General features: G+C 48.0%; 1 protein-coding gene across 2 annotated transcripts in view; it reads left to right on the forward strand.

The window, feature by feature from the left end:
* The window catches only part of Ras85D (ras-like protein 1), a 109546-nt gene extending 83400 nt beyond the window's left edge, over window positions 1–26146 (forward strand). The window contains exons 8-9 of one of the 2 annotated variants that reach the window (XM_050167281.3): window positions 10753–10829; window positions 24965–26146. In XM_050167281.3, the coding sequence (XP_050023238.1) occupies window positions 10753–10824 (72 nt within the window). In that variant the 3' untranslated portion in view covers window positions 10825–10829; window positions 24965–26146. The remainder of the gene's footprint in view (window positions 1–10752; window positions 10830–24964) is intronic. The other variant, XM_055064348.2, reaches the window with a different exon arrangement.
* Window positions 26147–27139: the final 993 nt, after the last annotated feature.

The raw sequence follows: 27139 nt of genomic DNA on the forward strand, positions 1-27139 counted from the left end.
TCCGAATTATCTGATTTTCTTAATTAACGAGAGTTGAAATAACTAAGTTTATAGCAGTATATGTATCCTGCTGACACAGTTTGGCTTCTAGTCGGCCGAATGTTGGCATCAGCATCAGGTCGACCTTTTGTCAGCATCGGTGTTGTGCCAGCCTGTAGTGCAACATACCACATGTTAACTGAATATTATTGTGAACAGCTCAAATTTCTTCCAAAATCTAGCACAGATACTGCGTCATCGGAACTGCTCCGACATGAGTTTTTGTCCTCGTTGCACCCTGGAAGCCAACTGTGCTATTCCATACATACCGTAAAAACCGGACTATAGGTCGGACCGGAATATAGGTCGATCCCCCAACTAACGAATCCTCAAAATGAAAAAAAAAAATATCCTTTTCAATGGCAAAAGTACCGAAAGACATGACACCCTTACCTTGAAACAAATGCGACTCGGGGGGTTGCACAATGGTGACAGTATTTATTTAAATGCTGCTCGCATGTGCACCCGGCCAAGTTTTTAGCGGTTTCGCGCGATCATGGACACGCGTGCTTGTCAACACCTTATTAATGGCGCTGAGCAGCGAAACAAACGAGATACGCGCATGTGTACACATGCCCTTACTTTCGCTATTTCGCCGCTCCGTGCCGTGATGATAAGGTGCTGACAAACACGCGGGTCGATGGTCGCGCGATACTGTTAAAAGTTCGTCGGGTGTACAGTACACAGAAGGGCACGAAGTGCGCAAGCGCTACTCCGAATCAGAGCAACGCCTTTGATCAGAGTCGGATGACGAGTGCTTCTCGCTGCCCAGTCCATAGGCGCGTGCGATCTCTACCGCTTTCAAACGGATGCATTCGGCAGTCACAGGCAGCGATCTTACACGCAGCTCGCGGACGGACTCCGCAACCTTGCCTTCCAGTTCTGCAGTCCACTGCTATCCGGCACGAAATGACGTTTTCTTTTGGTCGCTGCAAGTTGTAATACGTTGCTTTTGCCTCCGCCACTACCGAATGCTCTTTTCGGATACTTCAAGTTCGCGCTGTGCCGCCAGGTTGCCGTGGGCTTCCGCGTACTCAATCGCCTTTTTCTTGAAGGCGACGGTGAATTGACGTCGGCTTCCGCTCCCGCTCATTTTGAAACAAAATGAAAGTGCAGCCTTTAATTAATATAACTTTGCGACAATGGAAACGCAAAATGCCGGTGTCACAGGTGCCACAGCGTCGCCACGCCGCCATGCTGCTGATGGCGAAGGCGGCTGTTTACATTATCCGCCCATTGTTGCAAGACTTCCGTAGTTTTTCCGCCAATGTCCGGTATATAAGTTGAGGGTCGACTTTTCGCGATGGGTTTTTGAAAAAAAGTTCGACCTATATTCCGGTTTTTACGGTATGTGTCGTCTGTGCCATGAACCACCGACGTTATACAAAAGATGGAGGACGCTTAAGCTCTGCGTTGTGGGATGCGATAACATTCAGAGATCCCTGACTGCTTCTCACGCTTCCTGGCAACTGGAGTCTATGTAACCGCAATGTTTACTGGGAAACGCTGGCCACGAACGCTATGCACGAAGACAGACTTTGTGGTAAAAACGCGGCCTCTTGCATGGGCTGTGATGTGGCAGAGGCGAGAGCCAGCTGCAGGTATTGCAAGGAACCGGGTGGGGTCGCTCCATGGTCCTTGATACTCATGTGCCAGCGCGCGCAAATGGTGGATACTGTGGCCAGTCTGTGAATGCTAGAAATGCTGGAAAAGGGGTTTCTTTTTGAGTTTTCGCATAACAGAACTATGTTTTCTCGTATAGTCAAATTACAATTCAACACTGTCATGTCTGCAGGTTGTGTGTAAGTCGTACTTTATGATTTTGCTGCGTATTTTAGCTTCAGAAATTCAATTAGCTCAGTAGCTTCCTTGCGCCACATGGAGGGTCCAAGTATGGGTGGTTTGAAAATCTTTTTGCCCAAATGACCTCCGACACTGGATTTTCTGCGACACGTGGCAGAGGCGAGAGGCGAGCCCTTAGTGCTGTCATGTTAAAATGTTTTCAGGGCTTGTCGATAGGGTGCAGCACATGTGTGCTTGGAGCATGTAAAGGTGCCTATCAAACTGGCCACAGCACCTGCATATTTACAATGAGAAATTAAAAAAGCAAAGAAAACTTGTGGCAAGTTTGTGACAAGGTGGTTGTTTATATTGACAGATAGTATAGGATGTTGAAAGGAGTGCTCAAAAGGACAAATAGTTGAAGAGTTGAACTTATGAGATCTCATCAGTTCCTGTTATTGAATTGCATCCTTTAAGCGTGTCTGGCATATTGTTTTTAAGTAAGATAATCTCCCCCCCTCCCCGCCCCCCAAAATGTGCATCTTAGCCAGCAATTTCTTGCACACTGACATGAGTGAAATATCTGGAAGAGATTGACAAACAGTTTTCATAGCTCCAATTTCTTTTTAGTGCGATGGAAAGCTCACTGGTCAGTGAGCCTAATCATGAAGTGGTAACGTGGAAAACACTGTAAAACATTGCTTATCAAAATTTTTCCATGAGGATGTAGTAGTTCATTGGAAACATGCTGGAAACAGTTCCTATTGGCGGCGAGGGGCTACGGAGTCGCCATCTATCGGAAGCGCCTCGCTGGCGTAGTATGAGGGATCACACTGCGCGCTCCTCATTGGTTTTGCTGTCAGCGCTCACTGAAAACACCACGCAGGAGCTCTCCCGGACATTTGTGTAAGTACTTTCGATACAAGAGAAGTTTTTTACTGTCTAAATAATAATCTTGGGCAAACTGAAAGCACAGAATCGTTTACAGACGCTATCTCTTTACTGAATACGTACAGTGAACGCCACTGCGCGCGGTCGCCATGATGGAGTCTCCCGAACCGGCTTCTTGCGTGCAAGGTAGGCAAATGCTGAGAGCAAGCTATGTGAAATATGTTCTTATAGTGTTTGTATAACTAAATGGAGCGCAATAGAATGAAGCCTCAATGCAGCGATCGCACAGGTTCGCAGCGACCGACTGCGCGTCTGCATGCTTGACCGCGCACTGTTTCGCTTTCGCCGCGTGCGCGTTTTCGCACCGTGCCATGAGCTTTAGGCCGTGGAATATGAGCATTTGACAGTATACAAGGAACCATTGTTGCATGGCCGCTATCAGAGCTGTTCAAAAATAATTTCATTGTAGAGACTTCGACGCCTATGGGGACTGTGATGTGCTGTTGCGACGATTCAATCTTTTTTTTTTTCCTAAGTTCTTAAACATTTCAATATTATTTCTCGAGTTGCGTCACACTGTATGTTTGTCGGTGTTCTGAGCGTGCAATTTCCCGCTGCTTCTTTTCTGTAATCCAGCGCATTAATTCATAACATACACATGACCATATGTCATACTTTTTATAATGGCTTCTTACCGCTCCCTTCCCACTCCAGTGAACTTGCCAGTATTTATAGCATCGACAAGTTCATAGACCAAACCGTCATGACATTAGTCGGGCAGCCGACTCGGGCGAGCGTCTCAGTGCGCGTTTTCCGAACATCGCAGTCCCGGCGCCGTAGCAGAAATCTTCCTCACATCTGTGCTTGCTGCATACCCGAGTTGTAGCCGATGGCTATCTGCCGGTTTTATGTTTCGCGAGCCAAGCTTCACGTAGCTTCTTGTCCTGCAGCTACGTATGAATAAGGGTGACACTGGGCTCGGTTGCGTGCGTCTGCCACTGTGGCACCGAGCAGTAGCCTACCATGTTACACGCCTTCAAAGGCAGCCACTACCTATTGTAGTGCTTCCAATCGTTGTAAAGGAGACACTCGAAGTGGGAAAATCGCACCACTAAATGAGGACCGCAGCGTACGAGGGAAATTAAACTCTAGTTTTCAGCTCGCTTTGGCGCTCCCGAAGCAGCCGACGCGGCCGCTATGTCCACGTGATCCCTAATAGCACGTCACGCTGACGGTGGCGCCAGCTTTTCCAGTGGTGGAGCTCGAGGCCAATTTGCCCTATTGCGCCTATAGGTGAGCGCGATGGGGATATACGCCAGCATTAATGGGACGCAGACAAGTGCGGCTATAACTGTGAGAAAGTATTTCTCTGTTTATCAAGCTGATGTTCCTGCTGTACATGCTTTCCAAAGTGGTAAATAATTTCTACAATACCGTACTTACAGTCACCGACCGTTTATTCGGACCTCACAGGGACTACGAAAATGTCCGAATAAACAGGTGTCCGAAAAAGCAGATTAAGGGGGAAACAAATGAAATCCTTTATTTCCACGCACTTATTCGGACTCGGCTGTAGGCTTGAATAAATCGTGAATGTGCCGTTGCTTGCTGTTCCGTTTACGCGCAATCAAATAAGCCTGAATCTCGAAGAGGGTCGTACGGTCACTATAGGCGGCTGAAAGCACAGTCACTGCTTGTACAGTGCTCACGGAATGAAACGCGTCAATTTAGGGCTAAGTAATGCGCGTACTTTCATTTCAACCGGCTACAGTTCGTGTCACATCGACGTAATTCCGGCGCGTACACTTACATCAGAGTCCTCGTCACCTTTGGTGACCAAATTCCTAGCGACATGACATTGTGCTCTCGCGTACTTTGCACACATGTATGGTTCTACTAAATGTTCCGTGTCCCATTTCATTCTGTGAGCACTGTACACGCTCCGCATGCGACGGCAGCGTAGCACATGGTGCGTCATCTTCCGACTTGGTCATCGTCCGGCGGTGCAGTAGAAACCTGACGAATGATCTCGCCGTCGTCAAGTTCTGTGCATGTCAGTATAGCAGTGTCAGCACCTGTGAAACTGTCAAATGAGACGGTGTCCGAAATCGCAATGCAACCACTGTGCAATTCTTGGCAGAACATTTTCCGCGTCGGTAGGGAGCACATTGGAAGGCAACAAATCTTAGGCCTCCCGGCTCCCGGCTCCCGCTTGCCAGCATTCCCCAGCGCAGTCTGCGCAGGCACTGTCGGCGCCATTAGACAGTTGACACGATGTTTCCGTATGCCGCGTTGGATCACCGGAACCTCTACACAGCACACAAAGAAAACACCACCATGCCGACACCAGTCGCACAAACAAAAAAACGTGCCCTACTCGCAGCGTCGTGCGCAAAGAAACAACTCTGCTGCTGGATTGTCTTGACATGGCTTACTAAGCTGAAACTGGAACTGCTGTAGAGCCACTCTATCGAACCAGGCAGAAACGATGATGATGAGCGGGGATTTGCAGTAGTGCCACTTCGTGGGGCAGCAAGGAGGCTCCGTTCAAAACAAAAATGGCATTCAGCAAGTTAAACCATGCACCGGTCAGAGTCGGTGCGTGGTGCTCTCGATCGAGTTGGCTCAAGGAGTGTCCGAAAAATCAGGCGAGAGGTTGCAAGGTGTCTGAGCTTTCGGCAGTTTTTATACATTATGGTCTATGGGAAGAATGGCAGTGCCGCGAAGCAGACCGAATAATCGAGCATGTCCGAATTTTTGGAGTCCGGAAAATCAGTCGGCGAGTGTATTCATATCTAGGCTGAGAGTTTAGGCTAGTGTCATATACCATACTCTAGGGTCGGCTTAGATTCGAGGTTTTTCAAAAACGCGCTACTTTTTAATTGCAAGTGATAAATGTGGTGCATAGCTAGCGCCATCTAGACAAGTCAGTATTGCAGCTGCTACTAGCCGTGTCAGTAGCAAACTGAAGTACACGAGTAGCGTTGCCATTTTGACTTGTCTCATATCGGAGCTGGTTCTTTTTCCTGTGCTATCAGTGTGTAGCTTGGCGCTATTGTAACGGCACCAAACAGGTGGTGCCACTATAGTGCCACTTTCAAACGAAGTTAACTAGCCACAGAGGCATCGTCAAACGTTCAAGCCAGGCGGGACTTCGGCATCTATGAGAAAAATGTCCGTCGTTGGAGGGGTTAATGGGACATGCTTTTTTGCATGCACTGCAACGAGAATGGCATTTACTGTTTGAAGATGACAGCAATAAGGAAGATAGTGATGAGGCTAGCAGCGATGATGTCGTAGAATGAGCCCGACATGGTCAGTATTCAATAAATGTTGTTCTCACTTTTAAGGTAAGTTCTTTTTTTTTTTTTTTTGCTTCGGATTTTTGGGGCCGGCCTAGATTCGACGAAATACAGTAATAGCTATGAGTTTTCATGGTTTCCAGTGCAGCAGCTTTGGTCACTAACCGGTTGAGTGTTCTTCTTTAGCAAAGCCAAGTTATGTTTTCCAAAGTGAAACAATGCTTTTACATGTGATACGCAGTTTAGCTTGTTGCCATAGTCACGCGTATGCTGATATTATGGTGCTGGGACCCATTTATGGCACAACGAATCGAAAACATTTTGTTTCTTATAGAGGGACCTCACAACTCTGGGTACTTGTACTCTGGGTACTTAGCCAGCATGCATTGTGGGATGCATGAGCCATGTTTAGTGCAGACTTATTTTACTTCTTAATACGCATAGAATAATGTGCAAGTGTCTAATAATGTACGAACTGCTAATTTAAGCAATAACTATACTCAATAATAGCCGTCTTATGTACATACATAAAGTATTCTCATATACATCCGAAGTAACAACATCTCACTGCCAGGTCGTGCCACTTACTGGTTTCCTAGATTTACTGGTTTCTCTAGAAGACTGGTTTTATAGATTTAAAATTATAATTCCTACTTTAATTGTGAATGATGTGCTGGATTCTACAAATCATGGTCATCTCACTTCCATCAACATCTCGCAACACGTTCTGGCCAGTTGTCAGTCCCTTTGAACGGACACGAAAGTGGTGAGGTGGCTAAAGGGGCAGTGTGACAGGGGCCGTATGCGCGCCGTGGATGAGGAACGCATAAAGTGGAATGAAAATTTTGACCGCTGCCAGGGTCTCTCGGGGTGCCGTCATTGTCCGGAGCGCGTAGGGTTCCCAGTGCGGCGGCCGTGCGCACTTTGAGCTAGCCCGCTCGCGTGCAATGTGTTCGCGGTATTCTTTAAGTGCACTGTTTACTGAACGCGTTACTTCATTGTGTGAGCTTCACGGAGGTGGGATGCAGCAGCGCCGTGCTTTCGAAAGCAGGTATGTATTGTGTACGTGGCTGAAAAATTGGCACAATTCGTATGTGGCAGAAAAAAGTGTATTTTCTTGCAGCTCCGAGGGATGCTTTGCGATGGAAGAAGTTGGCCCATAGTATAAAACGGAGATACACAGAACTTGCGACTGCGTAATATGTAAACATCACTTTGACGCAGCTAGTTGTCGAAAAAGCACTTATCACTGCATAATCAATGGTGGAAATCGTGGAAATACCGTACGATCAGTCAGACTCATCTGACACCGGATTCCGCCCTGCATTTCCGTATGCACCGAAATATTATGCAGAAGGAATAAAAGTTCTGAAAAAGAAACTAGTGAAAACTGGTGCTGCTAGCTTTCAGAGATGTTATTCCATGTTACCCACCATGGTAGCCTATACAGTTCCTGTGGCGTCGTGCTGCTGATCTCGAGGTCGCGAGTTCGATTCCAGAGCAGACAACGCATTCCCGTGGAAACGGAATGCTCATGCACAATGGGCAGGGGTGCACATTAAAGAACCTCAAGTGATCTAATTAGCAGGGAGCCCCTGCTGCGGCGGGTCTGACATGATTAGATCATGGCTTTGGCACATAAAACTACATAATTTAAGTTTAAATTGTAACATTTCAAAGGGGGTTTGTTGCAGCTCGTACGCGGGATCACAAGTAGCGCTTGATCGTGAGTCCTAGGCGTTCGCATCAGCAGCCCGAGCTCGGGTCTCGCGCTGCAGTGGTGGTAGTCTGCACAGCGCCACATGCATATTACCCACTACAATTTCCCCCGCGGCGAAGAGGAGCCATCCTGGCGACCTAAGGTGATGACACGATAAGGGGGTCGTGGTACGGCTTCAGGCTGCTGACGTGAACCGTCTCACGGCCACAGCAGCGTTTGTCCGAAGATGGCATCACCGGTTCGACCACATAATTCACAGGCGATGTACACGCGATGACCCGGTACGGACCTTGATATTTCGGAGCAAGCTTTGGGCTAAGGCCTGGAGATTGGAAGGGCAGCTGAAGCCAGACGTGAGTCCACGGCGAAGGACTGTGTGGGCTGCCCGTTGTCGTGGCGATCTTTGTGAATTCCTTGGGTAGCCGACGTGAACAAGCGAGCAACTTCGGAAAGAGGGGTGAATTCAGAGGCATCCGGATGATATGGTAGCACGGTGTCGAGCGTAGTTCATGGTTCACATCCATAAAGAAGGAAAAATGGTGAGAAGCCTGTGGTAGCTTGAACGGCGGTATTATACGCGTACGTCACAAAAGGGAGGACATCGTCCCAATTGGAATGATCAGACGCAACATACATGTTGAGCATGTCGCCAAGAGTGCGGTTGAACCGTTCCGTTAGACCGTTAGTCTGTGGGTGATACGCCGTAGTGGTGCGGTGAATAGTGCGGCAAGCGGCGAGTAGCTCATTAAATTATGGGGTTGAACGTGCCAAAACCACTTTCTGATTATAAGGCACGCTGTAGTGGAAGACTCCGGAAATTTCGACCACCTGGGGTTCTTTAACGTGCACAGGCGAGTAGCTCATTAATAACTTCGGACAAGAAGACACGGCCTCTGTCGCTGAGCAGTTCTCGCAGGGCGCCGTGCCGTAAGATGATGTGCTGTAACATGAATGCGGCGACGTCGCGAGCAGCAGCTGAAGCAAATGCAGCAGTTTCGGCATATCTTGTGAGGTGGTCTACTGCGACAATTATCCAACGATTTCCTTTAGCAGTGCATGGAAGAGGCCCATAAAGGTCAATGCCAATCCGATCAAAAGGACGTGCAGGACACGGTAAAGGTTGCAGAGGGCCTGTCGTATGAGGAGATGTCTTGCGTCGCTGACAGGCTACACATGACCGAATGTATTTGCGGACACAAGAATACATGCTGGCAGAGCCGCTCGTAGGTTTTCAGGACGCCAGCATGAGCTTGTTGTGGGTCGGCGTGGAAATACGTGCATATGTCGGAGCGCAAATGGCGAGGGATGACTATCAGCCATTTGCGACCGTCCAGCTGATAGTTTCGGCGGTACAAGATGTCGTCCCGTAGCACGAAATGGGTGGCTTGGCGACGAAGGGCTCGAGGGCATGTAGCCGTTGAAGAACTGTGAAGAATGTCAGTGACAGACACAATCCACGGATCTTTCCTCTGTTCAGACGGCATGTCAGTAACAGCAAATGTAGCAACCGGGCACTCTATGGATGAGGGTGGCATTTCGTCGGATCGCATGGGCGATCGGGAGAGTGCATCTGCCTGGGTGGTTTCGTCAGACATGGTCGCAGCAGTAGGTAGTGTCCGGCTTCGGAGTTCCAGTTTCCGAGGTCTACCCCGCAGCTCCACCAAATGAAAGGGGGTTTACTGCAGCTCGTACGCGGGATTGCAAGTAGCGCTTGATTGCAAGTCCTAGGCGTTCGCATCAGCAGCCCGAGCTTGGGTCTCGCACCGCAGCGGTGGGAGTCCGCACAGCGCCACCCGCATATTACCCACTACACCTTCTATATCACAGCTGCGGTTCATGGCAAAACTTAAGAGCACACCGAGGATGCACCAACACTGTTTATTCCAGAAAAGGTTTTTGCTGTACATATTGCACGCGTGCATGACAAATGAAATGAACTGGGCACTATAACAGAACACGAATCAGTTAACAAATACACAAGAAAAAAAATGCAAAAAAAAAGGTCAAACGAAAGCACTGCACCACGTAGCTATCACTTAATCTCAGAATCTACATGGATGATAATTCTATTTCTGTGGGAGAGCTATTCAGGGCTGATTGGTGCACCCTGAGCATGCCTTTTCTTTTATATGATACTCTTATTTTGCTCGTCAGCTGGTCTGGGTGGTGCCGAACAACATTCGTCGCAATGCATTGCCAAATGTAAGATTGAAGTTGCAAAAGTTTTTAGTTGTGGATGACACCATTGCAGTATAGGTTTAAACCAAACAAAACAGGAATAACAGTATTTTATCTAGTACTCAGCTTTGCTCAATCCGATGCATGCACTGACGAAGAAAAAAAGAAAGGCACACCGCACCGTGTGTCAATGTTCTCCCGGCTGTCACTGCCCCGCTTTTCACACTTTTTCCACACACATGCAAAGCTTGGCAAATGGGTAAAAGCACATAGGTGCACAATGTATACAAAAATGACAAATTTGCAAAGAAAAAGTGAACAGGTAGCCTGCATTCAGCTGAACGCACTCCGGGCACATACTGAGCTCTTGAAGACGGGTGCCATCTTTCATTGCCAATTTGTGTAGTTCCCACCCATCACATTGCCCCTTCTAGCCACTGTAGCTAAAGGAACAAGACAGGTCGAGTCACTGTGAGCGGAGGCTTAGTTTGGATAGAGTCAATGCAGTGGCTCACTATGACATCACAAATGTTTATGGCGTCTAATTGGGTCTGGTTAATTTTTATCTGTAAAGATAGACTAATAAAGGAGCCAAAGCATGAACTTGGCAAGCTGCGATGACTTTCACTGTGGCGCAGCAGCCCAGATAGATACTTTGAAATCCATGACATCACGTCATGGGGTTTTTAGCGCAAAACTAAATGAAATGGAAGTTTGGATTTCATCCTTTACTCATTCTTTTTTTTTTTTTTTAATAAACCCCGTCAGCCAAAGCTGACTTAGTCTACTGTGCTGTGCTGACCCTCTTTCTCTCTCTCTCTCTCTCCTCTCCCAATGCAGCGTGAGTGGAAAGGCAAGGACAAGAAGCGACATCGTAAGGAAGGTCGCAAGAAGCGCTGCTTCATCTTATAGGACGGGTGAGTGTGTGCACAGCACAGCCAGGTGGGGTGAAAATAGTTTCTCGACACATTGCCTAGAGGGAAATTCGGTGCTGCCGTGCTGTGATATGCTTGGGAATGCCGGTACAGTAAAACCTCGTCAAACCGTACTCGCTTAACACTTTCCTGTCCGCGGGAAAATAAGCAGTTTTCGGGTGGTCTAGCAAACATTTTTCTTGCTGCTACACCAAATGTTTGATATTAAAATGTTCAGTATCAATTTGTAGAAGAGGGAATGTACTTTCTGATGGTGTTATTCGAAAGCAAACATTTATTACAAACTTATTGAAAAAAATCACTTAATAAAAAATTTGTAACAAAACGAGAAAACTCCGCAAAAACGTTGATGCTGCTTTGCACCAAGACAACATAAAAAAAATTCAGAATTTACATTATGAAGGAACAGGCCGTATGCAACATTCCTGCAAATATAAACTTTCTATCTGTACAAGTTATTTTTTTACAAAGGAAAATGTTATCCCTAGTGGCTATCGTGCCACCGCAACAAAGCAGTTGCATGATGTGGTGAAGCACAAGTTTGCGGAGCACGTCTCGCAGAAAACGTTCGTTTTTTGTTCCACTTTCTGTTCTTGATAGCACAATTTGCAGTCCCTGTATCTTTGTAGCTTCTGGGGCTTGTGCTGTTGATCCTTAGGGGCACATGTAGTGGGAACAGCAGGAGGAGCCTTGGGGTCTGGATGTTGTTACTCATCAAGTCCTATGAGCTGCTCCACCAGCTCTAGCCTGAACGCGAACCTCTTCACAATTCAGGCACTTCGGGATGCTGCCGACGGTGCTCATCAAATAGAATAAAGCTGTCAACAACAGCAATATCTATACTGTGGAAAAAGAGCGTTTTCCACCAGCGCACGCACTTCATCAGAACATTGTATATCCCAATCAGCTGGTCCGATTTATCGACGCCGAGCATGCCCACATTGTATTTGTCAATCAGCATTGGCTTTTTCACCGATACTTCTTCCCACTTATTGTTCACTTTCCTTCTGCGCTTCGCAAGTACAAGTTTCTTGGCTGTGTGGGCTGTCGACATCATGTGAACAACACGCTTGTCCTTCCATTGTAAATATAGAACGTCCTGATCCCGTAGCCTGCGAACATCTCCTCTCTTTGCTTTTTTTTCCCATTGGGTGTCCTTGAGCTCGGCTGGAAAGCCCAGACGATCCTTGCGCGTTGTGCCACAAGCAAGCGTCTTGCGCTCCAACAAGTGTACAAACAAAGATGTCGACGTGTAAAAGTTGTCTAAATAAATGATGTAGCCTAGATCTAGGTAGTCCTCTGCCAGTCGCGTCACAAGATCAAATGCCAGCCCACGTGCTTCACACTTTCCTGTGTATACACTGAACTGAACAGTGTAACCAGATTTGGAGTCCGCCAAAACCCACAATTTATAGCCCCATTTGATAACTTTGTCCTGCATGTACTGTCTAATTCCGGATCTGCCTTTGGACTTTACCATCCTCTCGTCAATGGAGAGGCTCCGATCAGGTTGGAAAAATTGGGCGGATGAGGCGTTGATGTGCTTCAGCAGCGAAGCTACGCGATGCAGCTTGCCATGGGATGCGGCAGTTGTCTTCTCAGGGTCAGACACACTCGGGAATGCAAGCAACGCTTTGAATCGATTTCTTGGCATTACCAAAGGCGGAAGAAGACCAGAAAATAATTTCTGCGTGTTCCAGTAGCAGTGCAAGCACGGCACTTGTACAATACCCATGTAAATGAGAAGTCCGATAAACTTTTTCATCTCATCGGGAGTCACTTCTTTCCAAGATCCGTTTCTCTGATTGTATGATTGCTTCTCCAAAATATGCATCCACGCATACTTATTAGTCATGTTGCATATCTCGGTGATTATTTCCGCCGTGAAGAACTGCGCGAAGAAGTCGACGGCTCTTGCAAAGCGCCGCGCGGCACTGCGGAGTGCAGTGCTGAGGTCAACTCCCGGCTGTCTTCTCTCGCAAAACTGCACTCTTTGTGCCGCCGCCGACAAGTGGTCCTGTACAAACGACGTTGACACCCTGCAGATAAGAGCCATAGCCTTTAGAACACGCCGCATGTCTTTAGATCTGATCGCGGCCGCAATAAAATGGCTCGGAGTGGAAAACGGAACTTACCGGCGGATACCTGTCGGCGTTCCGGGGCTACTTGACGCACTTTCACCGACCGTGCTGAAGTCGGATGAGTCAAAATCATCTCCCGAGTCTCCGCTGCTACCACCATCACAAAATTCTGATGCAGACTCATCGGAATCCGTCGAAACTCGCCGTTTCTGAGGAGCAGCTGCGCGCAACGTCGACGCCATATTCGAAACTACGCGTGCTCGTCAAGTGTGATTAAAAGGCATTTTAAAAATCCCTCCCGCGGCCAAAAAAGGAAACACAAAAGCGAAACTTGAAAAATAGTTGTCCTTTTATGCACTGGATGGCGCTAGCTGTCCATAAGCGCTCCAAACGGGAGAAAATCGACGTTGAAACCATCGACGACATACTGTCAATGGGCATGGGCGCGGACAGGAAAGTCTTAAACAGTAGTTTCGTTTTAAAAGTGGTAAAGTCAAATCCTCAACTAAGCGGCCATTGAACATCATGTGTTTGGTATCCGCATAAACCGTACCAGCGTAATGCGTAAGTATTGGTTAATACATACTGATTCCACTTTTCATCGCGCAAATCGGCGGTGTGTCGTCTCCATCGGGCGGCCCGGCAGAACAACAAGCTTCAGAGATAGAATAACGGCCTCCAAGTGCCCTGTGTGTTTGCGGGTGAAGCCACATCAACATCATTTCGACGCCATGCCAGAGAGCGCTGTGGTGTCGTGCAATCAAGGACTCGCATCATGCCAAAGCTCGGATAAAAAAGATGCCGGGTGCTCAGCAAAGAAGAAAAATTAAGACATCTTTCGTGCTATCGAACGTGACATGAAGAAGTTGGTGCTGGCACACGACATGGATCTACTGTTGACTGCGGTGTGTGGCATTTGGAATACGAAGTTGCTCGGCAGCGCAGCTGCAACCGCGAACAGATGTCGGCTACGAGGTTCGACTTTTTGCCATCGCTGCCTCTGTTGTTGTCGAAGTGTCGCCTCGCGACAGTGATAAAGATGACACGAAAAGTGACAGCATGGGCGATTCAGGCCCTACAGTGGCAGAAGCTGCGCTTTACATCAGCTTCATGAATGCAGTTGTCGTGACGAGAACAACACCCTGCAATGAAAAGGTGCCCCATGACTTCTGCAACGCTGCCACGCCTGTGCACGGAGAATATGCAATGCCAACGAGGAAACTACCATGCGAGTGTTTGCCGAGAAGAGGGGGCTGGTTGAAAAGCTGGCTCACAGCTTCAGTAGGTTTGAGGCTGCTGTCATCACTGCTACGTCGCTGCGGCATCAAACGAAAATAACACTTTTGTTGCGCGAAGTGAATAAATACTGCATGTTTTTTCCCCTTTCATTACACTCTCTCTGAGCTCCACTTTTGACAGGTAAGTGGGCGATCTAATGCGATTTCGGTTAAACAGTAGTACCGTTTAGTACGTACTTTTTCCAAGCTCCGGCCAACTACGGTTTAACGAGGTTTCACTGTATATTGCGACTTCGGATTGGCATCGTTCTCGGAGAGCCAGGACACCTTGAAGGCGTGCCTGGGAAACATCATTCTCTGTGTCGCAATGATTCATTCTTCACCAAAACAGTGTGTAAAAAGCTGTTTTAGCTTTATTATTACACAATAAACATGTTTCGTTTTTAATTATGAGAACATGTTATTGCACATACAATTTTTTAATTCTATGAAACGTGAAAAGTGTCAGCGGGCCGCTAAAGTTGGAGGACAGACAAGATTCGCGCTCGCTTTAGAACAGTTTGTCATTTGTTCTTGCTTTCTTCACTTGGTTGTGCATTGTAGGTGAGTAAACTTCATTGGAAGGTGTAATTTGGGTGAATTACAACATTTTATGAAGACTTTACTTTAGGAATGCGCCATTTGTGTAGCCATATCCACGTTTTAGATGAAGCCTCTTAAAACACCAGCCAACACAAGTCTCGCAGACATGTGTACCGTCATTCTCATGACAGCAGAGTGCCCCTTAGGAATCTCCCATATATGGTGCCACCAGATTTCCCTGTAGGTGGTATAGTGAGAAACTATGAGTGGAACACATTGCGCAGATATTGCTTTCTAGCTCATTTGTAGTCCCAACTAGGCCTGAGGTTTATTTCAAGTACCTCAAGGTAAAATAACATTAGACAAGGGGAGAATGGTATGAGAAATTGCATAAGAAAATTTGGTAGTTACTGCTTATATGGGCACGTGTACTTGTCTTTATCGGGCGACCGCGTTTCGCCGCCTAACAAATGTTATCGCTCACGGCAAGACGCGCCTACATGTATCAGAAGTTTCTGGAATGTTATCCATGCTTCTATCCGCTGTCTGTTGTCGCCGAAGCTTGTGTTATCTGATTTCATCGTGTGACACGAATGGTGTAAAACTTGGTGGCAGACACGCTGGTCCCAGCGATTAGTCTTGAACATTTGACGGCTGCTGTATAAAAGCCGACGCGCTTGACCCGTTGATCAGATTTCGACGACCGCTGATCGTGTTCGCCGCTGCCATTCTTCTTTGAGTGTAGCCTGATTTTGAGGGCACAAGTTTGCCAATAAAACGCTCGTTTCGTTAATCACAGTTTTGCTGCCTTCTTAACCGTCACTACCACGTGACGTCTGGAGGAGGTGCTAGCGCGTTCATGTACTGAACGCCCCCACAAAGCCGCGATCCAAGCCCGAAGCCCGAGGACAAAACCAACATTGCCCAAGACCAGCGTGCTGGCTGCAGACTGCAAGGACTGCCCCCATAGCACGGACTTCCGAGACGGCAAAGAAGATCGTGGTCAAAACAACCCCAATGGCTGCCCCAGCGTCCCCCGTTATCCTACAACCTCGGGACCCCCCGACCTTCCATGGAGCAGCAACTGAAGACCCAGAATCCTGGCTGGAGACCTACGAACGAATCGCGACTTTCAACAACTGGGACTTTAACGACAAGCTGCGGCATGTATACTTTGCCTTAGAAGATGCCGCCAGAACGTGGTTTGAGAACCGGGAGTTTACCTTCACAACATGGGACCTGTTCCGTAGCGGCTTCCTGCGCACCTTTACGAGCATTGTGCGGAAGGAAAGGGCCGAACCCATGCTGGACGCCCGAGTGCAGCTACATAACGAGAACGTTATGAACGAAATGAACCGTCAGTTCCGCCACGCCGACCCGGATATGCCCGAGGAGAAGAAAGTCCGCCTTCTCATGCGGGGTGTGAAGGAAGAACTTTTCAGCGCAATAATACGAAGCCCACCGAAGACCGTAGAAGAGTTCCTTTGCGAGGCCACCAGCATCGAGAAGACACTCGAAATGCGGAACCGGCAATTCAACCGCCGCACGACTTCTAGCAATTACGCAAGAATTCAATCACTGGCCACCAACGATCTGCGCGAGACTATCACAGCGGTCGTACGGGAAGAGCTGCAGAGGTCGCAGCCTGAAGTAGCCTCAACCGCCGGAATCGTCAAAGATGAGCTTGAGCAATCGCTTGGAGTTCCTGAGCTGCAACCTGAATCACCGCAGCCCCAGCCGGAAGTGATGACCTACGCCGCCGTCGCCCGCCGTCAAGGCCCCCTTCCACGACCACGCCCCAGCCCTACACGACCGCAATTCCGTCGTCCACCACCACCCCCGCCGCCAGCACACCAACCCGTCACCTCACGCGGCATTCCAAGGAAGACAGACGTTTGGCGCGCCCCCGATCACTGCGGAGAAGCCAAGCACATTTGCCGCCGATGCCCGCACCGGGAGATGGGACTCCAAGGGTTCGTCGTTAACGCGCCGCAACCAAGGATTGGCGAACGACCTCGCGATATCGCCGACTACCTCGCCAACACTCTGTGGAGCCCTCGACGACCTTCCCGTTCGCCGTCACCAGGCCGCTACCCGTCGTCGCAGCGCCGACCATACACCGGCCCAGCCCGGGGCCGGTCTGCGAGCCCAAATCCGGAAAACTAAAAGCAGCAACCGATGAGGTGCGGTTGCTGTTCGTCGAACTGACGAAGATCCTCCGCCGCCGACGAAGACGCGAAAGAAAATACCTCGACGACATTACGACACGCCGCCGTCACGACGAAGTCTGGAAGCAAAGAATATGCCGACGAAAGACGACCTGACAACACCACGTATCAACCACAGGCCAACCCGACGCAACCGTGATCTGACGCCAAGACCTAACTGCAACGGCAGACAAAGAACCACCGGCCTCGACGTGCTTCTCGACGGCCACGCAGTTATCGCCTTAGTGGACACAGGGGCTGATTACTTCGACATGAGTGGACACATCACCGCCCAGTTGAAGAAAGTTAAGGCTACATGGGAAGGCCCTCAAATTCGGACCGCTGGAGGACACCTCATCACATCGACTGGAATCTGCACAGCAAGAATTACCGTTCATGATGGGACTTAACCTGCCACCTTCGTTATCCTCCAACAGTGTTCACGAGACGTCATTCTCGGCATGGACTTCCTGAACCAACACGGCGCAATCATAGACCTGAAGTCGAAGTTGATAACACTGTTGGAAGATTGAGCGATACCGCCGGAGAGCTCTCGTAGTCACCATGCCTTAAGCGTGCTCGAAAGTCAAGTCAGCATGCCGCCTCGCTCCAGCATTGTCATTTCCGTCGGCACCAAAACACCTGCCGACGTAGAAGGCGTCATCGAGGGTGACCAATGTCTACTGCTAGACCGTGAAATTTGCGTCGCAAGAGGGATCGCTAGACTGCATGGAGGGAAAACTGAAGTGTTGCTGACAAACTTCAGCCAGGAGTTCAAGCATATCAACAAGGGCACAACGAACGCGTACATCGAGGAAAATTCTGGAAACCAGTAATGTGTTTGTCCTCTCGGATTCCGCCGCATCTACCCCGACTACATCGACATTAATCCATGTCTCCCCATTATTAAGCAACAACAGCTCAGAAGTCTGCTCCGACGATACAAAGGCTGCTTTTCGACGTCATCGAGGGTTTGACAAACACCAGTCGCAAAGCATCGCATAATCACCGAGGAGTGCACTCGACCACTCCGCCAGAGCTCTTACCAAGTTGCGCCGCGAGAACGTGAAGCTATAAAAGAACAAGTCAACGAAATGCTGCGCGACGACATCATCCAGCCGTCGAAAAGCCCGTGGGCATCCCCTGTTGTCTTTCATTTCAATTCATTTTATTACCTTAAAGGCTCCAATAAATGGAGCGTTACATAAGGTGTGGCAAGAATAAAAATACATAGTCACAATAACAGGACGTTTTTTACATTTTCGATGAACTTAAATGGGCACATAATGACAGCAACGTCGTTAGGAAGGCCGTTCCAGTCTGCAGCTGTGCGAGGAAAAAAAGAATTTGAAAATGTGACAGTGCGTGAAGGTGGACGAACAAGCTGTAGCTGATGGCTGGTGCGGCGAGATATGCGTGTAGGAGGAAGGATGTAAGGTGCGATGCGCATTGGCTATGAAAGAATTTGTTAAATAAAAATAGGCTGGCAATGCGATGACGGAGTGATAAGGGGGATAAATGCGGATGCAGTTTTTAAGGAGGAAACGGTGATGTCAAAGGAATATGACGAGTGGATGAAACGAGCGGCGCAATCTTGTACAGATTCAAGATGATTAATTGCGTATGCCTGATGAGGATTCCAAATAGGCAATGCAAATTCTAGTTTTGACCTGACAAATGATTTGTAGGCTAACAATTTTACATGTTGAGGAGCATGATGTAGATGGCGTTTTAGAAATCCTAACGTCCTGTTAGCGGATGATATTAGGTTAATAACATGAGGATTCCAGGAAAGATTGCTCGAAAGTGTTACTCCTAAATACTTGTACGAATGAACTAGTTCTACCGGAACTTCAGAGATTACGTAAGGAAATGGGAGAGAATTACGGCGACGGTGAATGGACAAATATTTACTCTTACGTGGGTTAAGCTCCATTAGCCACTCATTACACCAGTCCTGGACAACATTAAGATCACTTTGAAGAGAAGATTGGTCAGCGGTGGAAGTACCGTATTTACACGATTGTAAGTCGACCACTTTTTTAAAATTTGAAGGTCTGAAGTTGGGGGGTCGACTTACAATTGAAACTAAAACATGGCCCCGCCAAAAAAGCGAGACCAACAGGAGCTACAATGTAGGTACAATTTTATGTTTGCTCTATGGCCCTACCGGTATCTTTTCGATATCCCGTGTGTTTGTTCGCTTTTGGAAGGGGTTTTCAACATTTTTGAGAGTTTTACAGTGCATGCAACACTCATGGGGGGGGGGGGGGGGGGGGGGGTCGATAGTTGATGAAAGCGCCGCTGTTCCCATTTGCCGCGGCACCCTCAGAACGGCGGCGCATGCAGGGTGTATCGGTAGTTCATGGAAGAGCAGACACCGCTCGTAGGTTTCTCTTTCTCTGTTGAAAGGCATTGGCATTGGTTTGACGCGTTCCACTTGACTGCCAGCTACGTGCTACTTCTATGCTTCCCCAGTCGTCATGAGTGCTCCAGGCCCACTAATCGTTCAGCACTCGTTCACAGCAGCGTTCAAGAGGGCTGCCATCCTTTACGGCGAAGAAACAAATCACTGCTCAGCGGGCCGCAATTTCGATGTTTCTCAACGGGTGTTGCGAGAGTGGCGACTGCAGCGAACCGAAATTTTCACCTGTGACGGCAAGTGAGAAGTTTCCCACGTGCCGAAGTCTGGACTCTTTCCGGAGCTGCAGGCTAAGCTTGCGGCGTACGTCGCTGAAATGCGTGATCGGTCCCTGCCAGTGAAGTGCGACATGGTCATGAAACAAGCCCGGACCTTCGCCTTAATTTTAAGGCCCTGCTCCGCCGTGAGTAAAACGAGTGGCAGGCGGCAGAAGACTGCGAAATTACGCCAACCGGACCTGTCAAAAGAGCCTCCCTAACGGCTGCGTGTGGTCGGGTGCATTCGGCGTGGGCTGCTGTTCCACAAGATGTCCTGGTGCGGTCGTTTGCCAATTGTGAAATTTCGCTGGACCACGAGGCGCTGTGGGACCGCAGCAACGATGATGATGGCAGCACTAATGAAGACGAGTAGTCCAGTGACCATGTCAGCTACTAATAAATTTTCGTTATCGAATGCACCCTCGGGTATGCTCTCTATCTCTTTTTTTTTTTTTTCCTGTCACGCGATAGAGGGGGGCTCGACTTACAGTCGTGTAAATACGGTAATAGCACGATACATCACACAGTCGTCCGCGAACATATGTATGCTAGATGTTAAGTTTAATGGTAAACCATTTATGTATATTAGGAAAAGTAGTGGGACGCCTGAGGTTAGACTGAATTAGAATTCCTATTATTAATGGTGATGAATTGTGTACGATTAGTCAAGAATTCAGTCCACTTCGGTATATTAGGGTCAAAATTTAAGCGGATGAAGAAAAAGGACGGTACCTTACGTTTCTGCGTTGATTATCGTTGACTGAACAAGATCACAAAGGACATGTACCCCCTTCCATGGATAGACGATGCATTGGATCAGCTCTGCAACGCTAAATACTTCTCGTATAGGACCTCAAGTCAGGCTAGTGGCAAATAGAAGTCGACGATAGAGATTGCGAAAAGACCGCCTTCATCACGCCAGACGGCCTCTACGAGTTCAGGGTCATGCCATTCGGACTGTGCTCGGCTCCTGCAACGTTCCAGCGTGTCATGGACACAGCGTTAGCAGGATTGAAGTGGAAGACCTGTCTTGTTTACTTGGAAGACGTCGTCGTCTTCGCCGGAAATTTCGACGATCACCTTAGGCGGCTTGCGACACTACTAGAGGCCATCAAGTAATCGGGGCTCACTCTGATGCCAGAAAAGTGCCGCTTCACTTACGATGAGCTTCTGTTCCTAGGCCACGTCATCAGCAAGTCTGGAGCACGCCCCGACCCGCAGAAAACAGCTGCCATCGCAAAGTTCCCGCAGCCCATCGACACAAAGGCAGTGCGTAGATTTCTTGGCATGTGTGCCTACTACAGGCGATTTGTCAAGGACTTTACACGCATCGCTGACACAGCCAACTAAATGTGACGTCGAGTTCAAGTGGGAAATGCCGCAGGCCGACGCATTTCAAGAACTCAAACGACGCATGCAGTCGCTGCCCGTACTTGCGCACTTCGACTAGGACGCCGATACCGAAATCCGCACTGACGCCAGTAGCCTAGGCCTCGGTGCCGTCCTAGTCCAGAGAAAAGATGGACATGAACATGATGGACATGATAGCTTATGCTAGCCGGTCGTAGTCAAAAGCGTAAGGCAATTATTCTACAACCGAAAAGGAATGCCTTGCCATCGTTTGGGCTAAAGCGAAATTTCGCCCTTACCTATATGGCAGGCCATTCAAAGTCGTCAGCAACCATCACGCCTTGTGTTGACTAGCGAATTTAAACGGTCCTTTAGGACGGCTGGCGCGGTGGAGCCTAATACTGCAAGAATATGATATCACTGTAACCTATAAGTCCGGACGAAAACACACTGATGCCTATTGCCTATCACGCGCCCCCATTGACTCGCCACCGCAAGATGACGAAGATGACACCTTCCTTGGCATTTTAAGCGCGGAAGACTTCGCTGAACAGCAGCGAGCAGACTCGGAGTTGCAAAACCTCGTCGAGCATTTGGAAGGGCACAGCGACGTTGTCCCTAGGGCATTTAAGCGAGGATTGTCTTCATTCTTGCTTCAAAACAACCTACTTGTAAAGAACTTCTCACTAGTGCGCGCCAACTACCTTCTTGTTGTCCCATCAGGACTGTGTCCAGAAGTATTGCACGCCCTACATGACGATCTGACCGCTGGACACCTCGGATTTTCCCGTATGCTATCGAGGATACAGGAAAGGTATTATTGGCTGCGCCTGACCATCAATGTCGCCCGTTATGTGAAAACATGCCGAGACGGTCAGCAATGCAAGACACCACCGACAGGACCTGCAGAATTACTACAGCCAATCGAGCCTCCTTGCCAACCATTCCAGCAGATCGGGATGAACTTGTTGGGACCCTTTCTGACGTCAACAACCGAAAATAAGTGGCTTGTCGTGGCGACTGACTACCTCACCCGCTTCGCTGAAACTAAATCACTGCTAAATCATGAGTGCTTTTTTTTATTACTTTCGTTTGTTTGCAGCATCGGGTCGATGCTCTTCAAGAGGTGGTTATTGACACGTGTACTTTTCTTTATCGGGCGACCACGTTTCGCCGCCTAACAAATGTTATCACACAGCACGGGTCGCGCCTGCATGTATTGGAAGTTTCTGGAATATTATCAATGCTGCTATCCGCTCTCTGTCGTCGCCGAACCTTGTGTTATCTGATTTCATCGCGTGACGCGAATGGTATCGAACTTTGTGGAAGACACGCGGATCCCAGCGATTAGTCTGGAACATTCGACGACTGCTGTAGAAAAGCCGACGCGCTTGACCCGTTGATCAGATTTCAACGACCGCCGATCGTGTTCGCCGCTAGCGTTGTTCTTTGAGTGTAGCCTGTTTTTGAGGGCACAAGTTCGCCCAATAAAATGCATGTTTCGTTAACCACAGTTTTGCTGCCTTCTTAAACGTCACTACCACGTGACAATATAGTATTAGTTACGAGAAATAGAAAAACAAATATTCATTTATACTACTTAAAATGTAAAAGGGTGGCTCCTTGGGCTGTTCGATAAACATTCTTTGGATAAGGAAAAATCCTTCGTAGTGTGGAAGGCATGGGAAGGAAGGAAGAAGGCGACAGGATGGATCCCACAATCACAACTTGGTGCTTGGTGTGAGTGTGCCAGTTGGTTGCGTTTTCTTGCAGGCCCATTGGACACAAAGTGACCTTAGAGCATGTAACGCAGGAAATGTATGTACAGTCGCTCACATATATGGAACTCCTAAAAAAACATGGAAACTGGTTATATACAGTGCAATTTAGTATAGAACTTCTGAAGACAAAAACGCATACCATTTGTAATAGTATTTTATTGACAAAATGGCCTTATTTCAGTCATACTGTGGCACGAAATGGTCCCAAATCTTTCTTCTGCTTCAATATTTTCGTTGCCTGGAGGAGCACATTTTTTTCTCCTCCGAGGAATCTGAGAAGCTGAGGCCGCAGCTTTTCACGTTCTTACGGAAGTGCCGAAAAAGGACAAGCGCATGTGTCACGTTGGAGCAGGTGGGCGCAGCGAGCAGGATCAGAGAGCACCAAGTGTTCCCTTCACTCCCGTCCCTATTCACAATGTGAAAAGAAGTCTGCAATAAAGTCCTCATTCTCACTCACCCGTGGTTGCTGCACTTTCGTCTGTGGACACAAGCTTGTTGATAATTCACCCGTCGACGGCTTCTGGAAAATGCTGACAACTCGCTGATACCGACTTCATTGGACTCGTTGGAATGGTGTTGTCAATGGGAATGCGGAAATTGGCAGGACGAGAGCAGTTTTCATCATTTCCTTCATAATGTCGGCCTAGGGTGCTGCAGTGACGTTAATTTCCAACTTCGTGGTGAACAGCAGAATCTGCCATTTCACGCCAACCATAGCATAAAAACAAAGGCAACACGTGGAAAAACAAAACAACAAAGCAACGGCACGTATCACAACAAACGTGCAGAAAAACAAACTACGACGACGAGAAACCATAGAAACTGATTGGCTTGTGAGTAAGGTCTGCGGGGCAGATCAGGATCATTTTTTGTAGGGGGTGCCAGGCTTTGGCGCCAAGGAGCCACGCAGATGCAGCACGGCTAAACCACTTTTTCTGACGGGGTGTTGCTGGCCGCCGCAGGGGAAAGCAAACTTCTGGGGCAGCTTCATGCTATATACTATATTGGTAGTAGCTGATACTTTTGTTTGTAACCATGTAACCTATATAATCTCATTGTAAATTTACATTTTTGAGAAATTGTTCAGTGAACGGACAATTGCATGTTGACAGGTTCGATATAGTCAAGTCAACTGTACATACAGTAAAACCCTGCTGTTGCGTTCTTTGGTGCTGTATTTTCCTGGCTGCTACATCGTTTTTGGCCAGTCCTGGTATAGCTACAATATTGGGATCCAATGCATTGGGAACCCCACTGCTGTGTTGCAACTGTGGGACTGTTCCTGCATTATACGTTGCGAACTGCCACTCTACACCAGTCCGAGCGGCCTTGTTGACTTATTTTGGCTGGCTTGACAATGAGATTGGCCACCCAAAGTGCCGGGGGTGACACCTATGACGTATTTTTGGTTTCCTCCAGCAAAAGTATGGCCTCTGAAATCTGTATTTGCTATCTAAAGATGGTGTCTACGGCTTGTTTAGGCCCTAAAATTAGTTCTGGCACATATATAGTATGCGCTAAAATATGTTCCGTATAAAGCCTAAGGGTGATACACTGTCACTGTGCGCCGTATTCTGTATGTGCAAACGAAAGCATGCAAGGGGAACCCACAATCACGGCTCAACCTGAAACTGCAACTTTTTTTTCTAACGGAACAATTAAAACTGTGTGCAGTTCACCACTACTCTTATTTCTCAGTTTTTCCTATTTCTCGGCTCTTACAGTCCCATGAAAAACTTATCAGTGGGGTTCTACTGTATACAGATAGTAGTAGCACTATCTTGGTGGCTGTCCAGGTTAGATTATGCTGCAGACGTCTAGTGTTTGTCTGCGACACTACTAGTGGTTCCTCCAGGCTGTTTTTCAGTGTACATCAGTGTACTTTAGAGACTTGGTCATCAGTGTGTGTCTATTTGCACTTGCCAAAGTAGCGTTGTTTTACATGCTCATGCAGTGAGATATTTAAGCAACGACTGGTCTCATCAATGTATGATGTGTCATACGATGAATAAATACAATGTACAGCTCTTTTAACCGGTGGGGCATACTGGTTCACAGCAGTGCTGAGTGAATCACTGTTGTGGAAGCAGGTCTGGGCAGGTATTGGTGTTGTTCCTCAGTGTCCCCGTGCACTGACATGCGAGGTCAAACTAGTTTGAGTGTAAGTTGGGTAGTGATGTTGTTTTCCCTGCATTGCAGGTGGGCGCATAGCTACCAAGGACATCGTTGGACCTTTGTTGCCATACCAGCAGGAGAGGACAGCCTGTTGCAAACTGTTAGGGATGTGCAAGGGGGTACCTTTTGGGGTAGCCAGCTTGCAGCAGACTGGAGGACTGGCCACGATGTGTGCTCCGCCGTGTGTCTCACAGCGACCCTGTTCTAATTTGTGCTGTGTTTATCTGTGTCGTCCACTTCACGGGCGGTCTAGTAACGTGGAGCAGCAGGTGCTGCATTGTCTTACATTTTCACCACGTGCATGTTCAGTTGGATGTTGCCTGCCTCTGACAAACTTGTTAACCCCCTTTTCCTATGTGTCCCCAGTTTATCGAGCCATTTTTTTTTGTGCTGTCTCTCTGTCGGGCTGGTTTCTTTTAGCTTCTCACCCGCCAGAGTACCTTTCTGTGCTTTGTGGTGGGTTCTTATGCATCCTGGTTGGTTGCACACTGTTGGCTGGGGGCGGGCGATGTGATGCTCCAAGCTGGCCCTCGTGATGCAAAGCCCTGCTCCTAGTGCTTCCCAGGTGAACGCCAACGGCTAACTTTTGGAATTGAGTGCGCAGCAAACTCTGGCCTCGGCACATCTAACTGTGAATGTTTGGTCTTGACTTCTCTAGTGTTTGTCCAATAATGTAGCCAACTGTTTGTTCCTAATGTTTATTTCGGTTACATTTTCTGCCATGGTGTGAAGCTCTTGCCCTGGCAGAGCTAACTGTAGCTGACTCATGGTGCGAAGCAATTCTTTGTGTGCACTTTGGCTTACCCAAGCGTTGTTGCTTTCTCGGCCGTTCCACGCCTACCACGGTGGCAGCAGTAGCTTTTAATTCATGCCTCTGACCTTTTGGTGGCTACACAAAAACGATGCATTGGAATTGCATGATGATTGCCAAAGCTGGTAAGACTCGACAAACCAAAGCATGTGAGGGATGTGATGCCAAGACCTACCAGGTCTCGCTTAGTTCGTATGCTAGTGTCACAAGCGTGAATGCCTGGCTTTGGATTTACTGCCTCTTCCCCTTTCTTGATTGCTGTTGTGTGTCAATGGCATGGCAAGGGTTCATGACATTTAAATGTGTGCACGATGCCACTCCTGTCATTGTTTCATGCCGTTGGAATCGAGTCATACAGCACAAGCCTCACTTGTATAAACTGTTTTTTAACACTACTGTTGTGCATCTGTGTTTTATTTTGGGGCATGCGCTATACTTGTTCAAAAGGCATGGCTCAGCTCTGGTCGGCCAGACCTCGAGAGGGTGGATGTTGCTGGCAAATCCTACAAATAAACGGACACAAACGATACAAAGCCAAGGAAATAATGGAAGCATATCACAAATTTAACCGTCATTGATAATTTGTAATTGCAAATTTGAATTTAGAAAACGCCATGCTTTTCTTAGTTTCATATGGTTGTTATTGAATGTCGAGCCCCTCAGTGTCATTGATTGTTCTTGCCCGCAGACATGCATAAGCATGAGCAGTGGAGTATAGTGCATTATCTCACATCTAGCACCCGTCAGAAGTTTGTGCGTGCATTTTACTGGTTTTTTGGTGCAGTGCTGTCAAATACAGCAGGGCATACCCAGGCGCTTAGAGTCAAGTACATGCACGTAACTGCTTTCCGATTTTAATTATGTTCAGCTTATGCTATGGCGTTCACACTGCTGTGTGCACAAAGTCGTGTGTCATTCGCAGCTGTGGCGATGGGGGCAAAATGCAAAAGCACTAGTGTACCTCCCTGTCGCTAGTTGAAGGGAGGAGCCGAACTTATTTGTGATGTCTGTCTATCCTCGTGGTCGACATCGGTGGTCTGGAAAGGGGAGGTGCTCTTAGTATCTTAGTGAGCCGATTCACCACTGAAGGGCTGCAAAAGATCTGCTCTTGTAAGGCACACACCATGCTGCACATCAGTGATGCGATGGTTCATGCATTTCGCGAGTATGCTGGCAAATTGCTGCAAGCCCACGATTTCATACAATGTTTGTTGCTGTATGCAAATAGGAGCGTTAAAACTAGATTATGCAGATCCCACACACTGTGGGAATCAAAGCATTTATAGGTAACTGGCTATCCAGCAGTGTTCTAGGTTTTGCAAAGCTTTGCCAGATGGGCCAAAATATTGTCACGTATCTTGAAAAGGAACTGGTGGAATGTGTCCTGA

The sequence above is a fragment of the Dermacentor andersoni genome, chromosome 11 (assembly GCF_023375885.2).
Source record: "Dermacentor andersoni chromosome 11, qqDerAnde1_hic_scaffold, whole genome shotgun sequence".
NCBI classification, from domain to species: Eukaryota; Metazoa; Arthropoda; class Arachnida; order Ixodida; family Ixodidae; genus Dermacentor; species Dermacentor andersoni.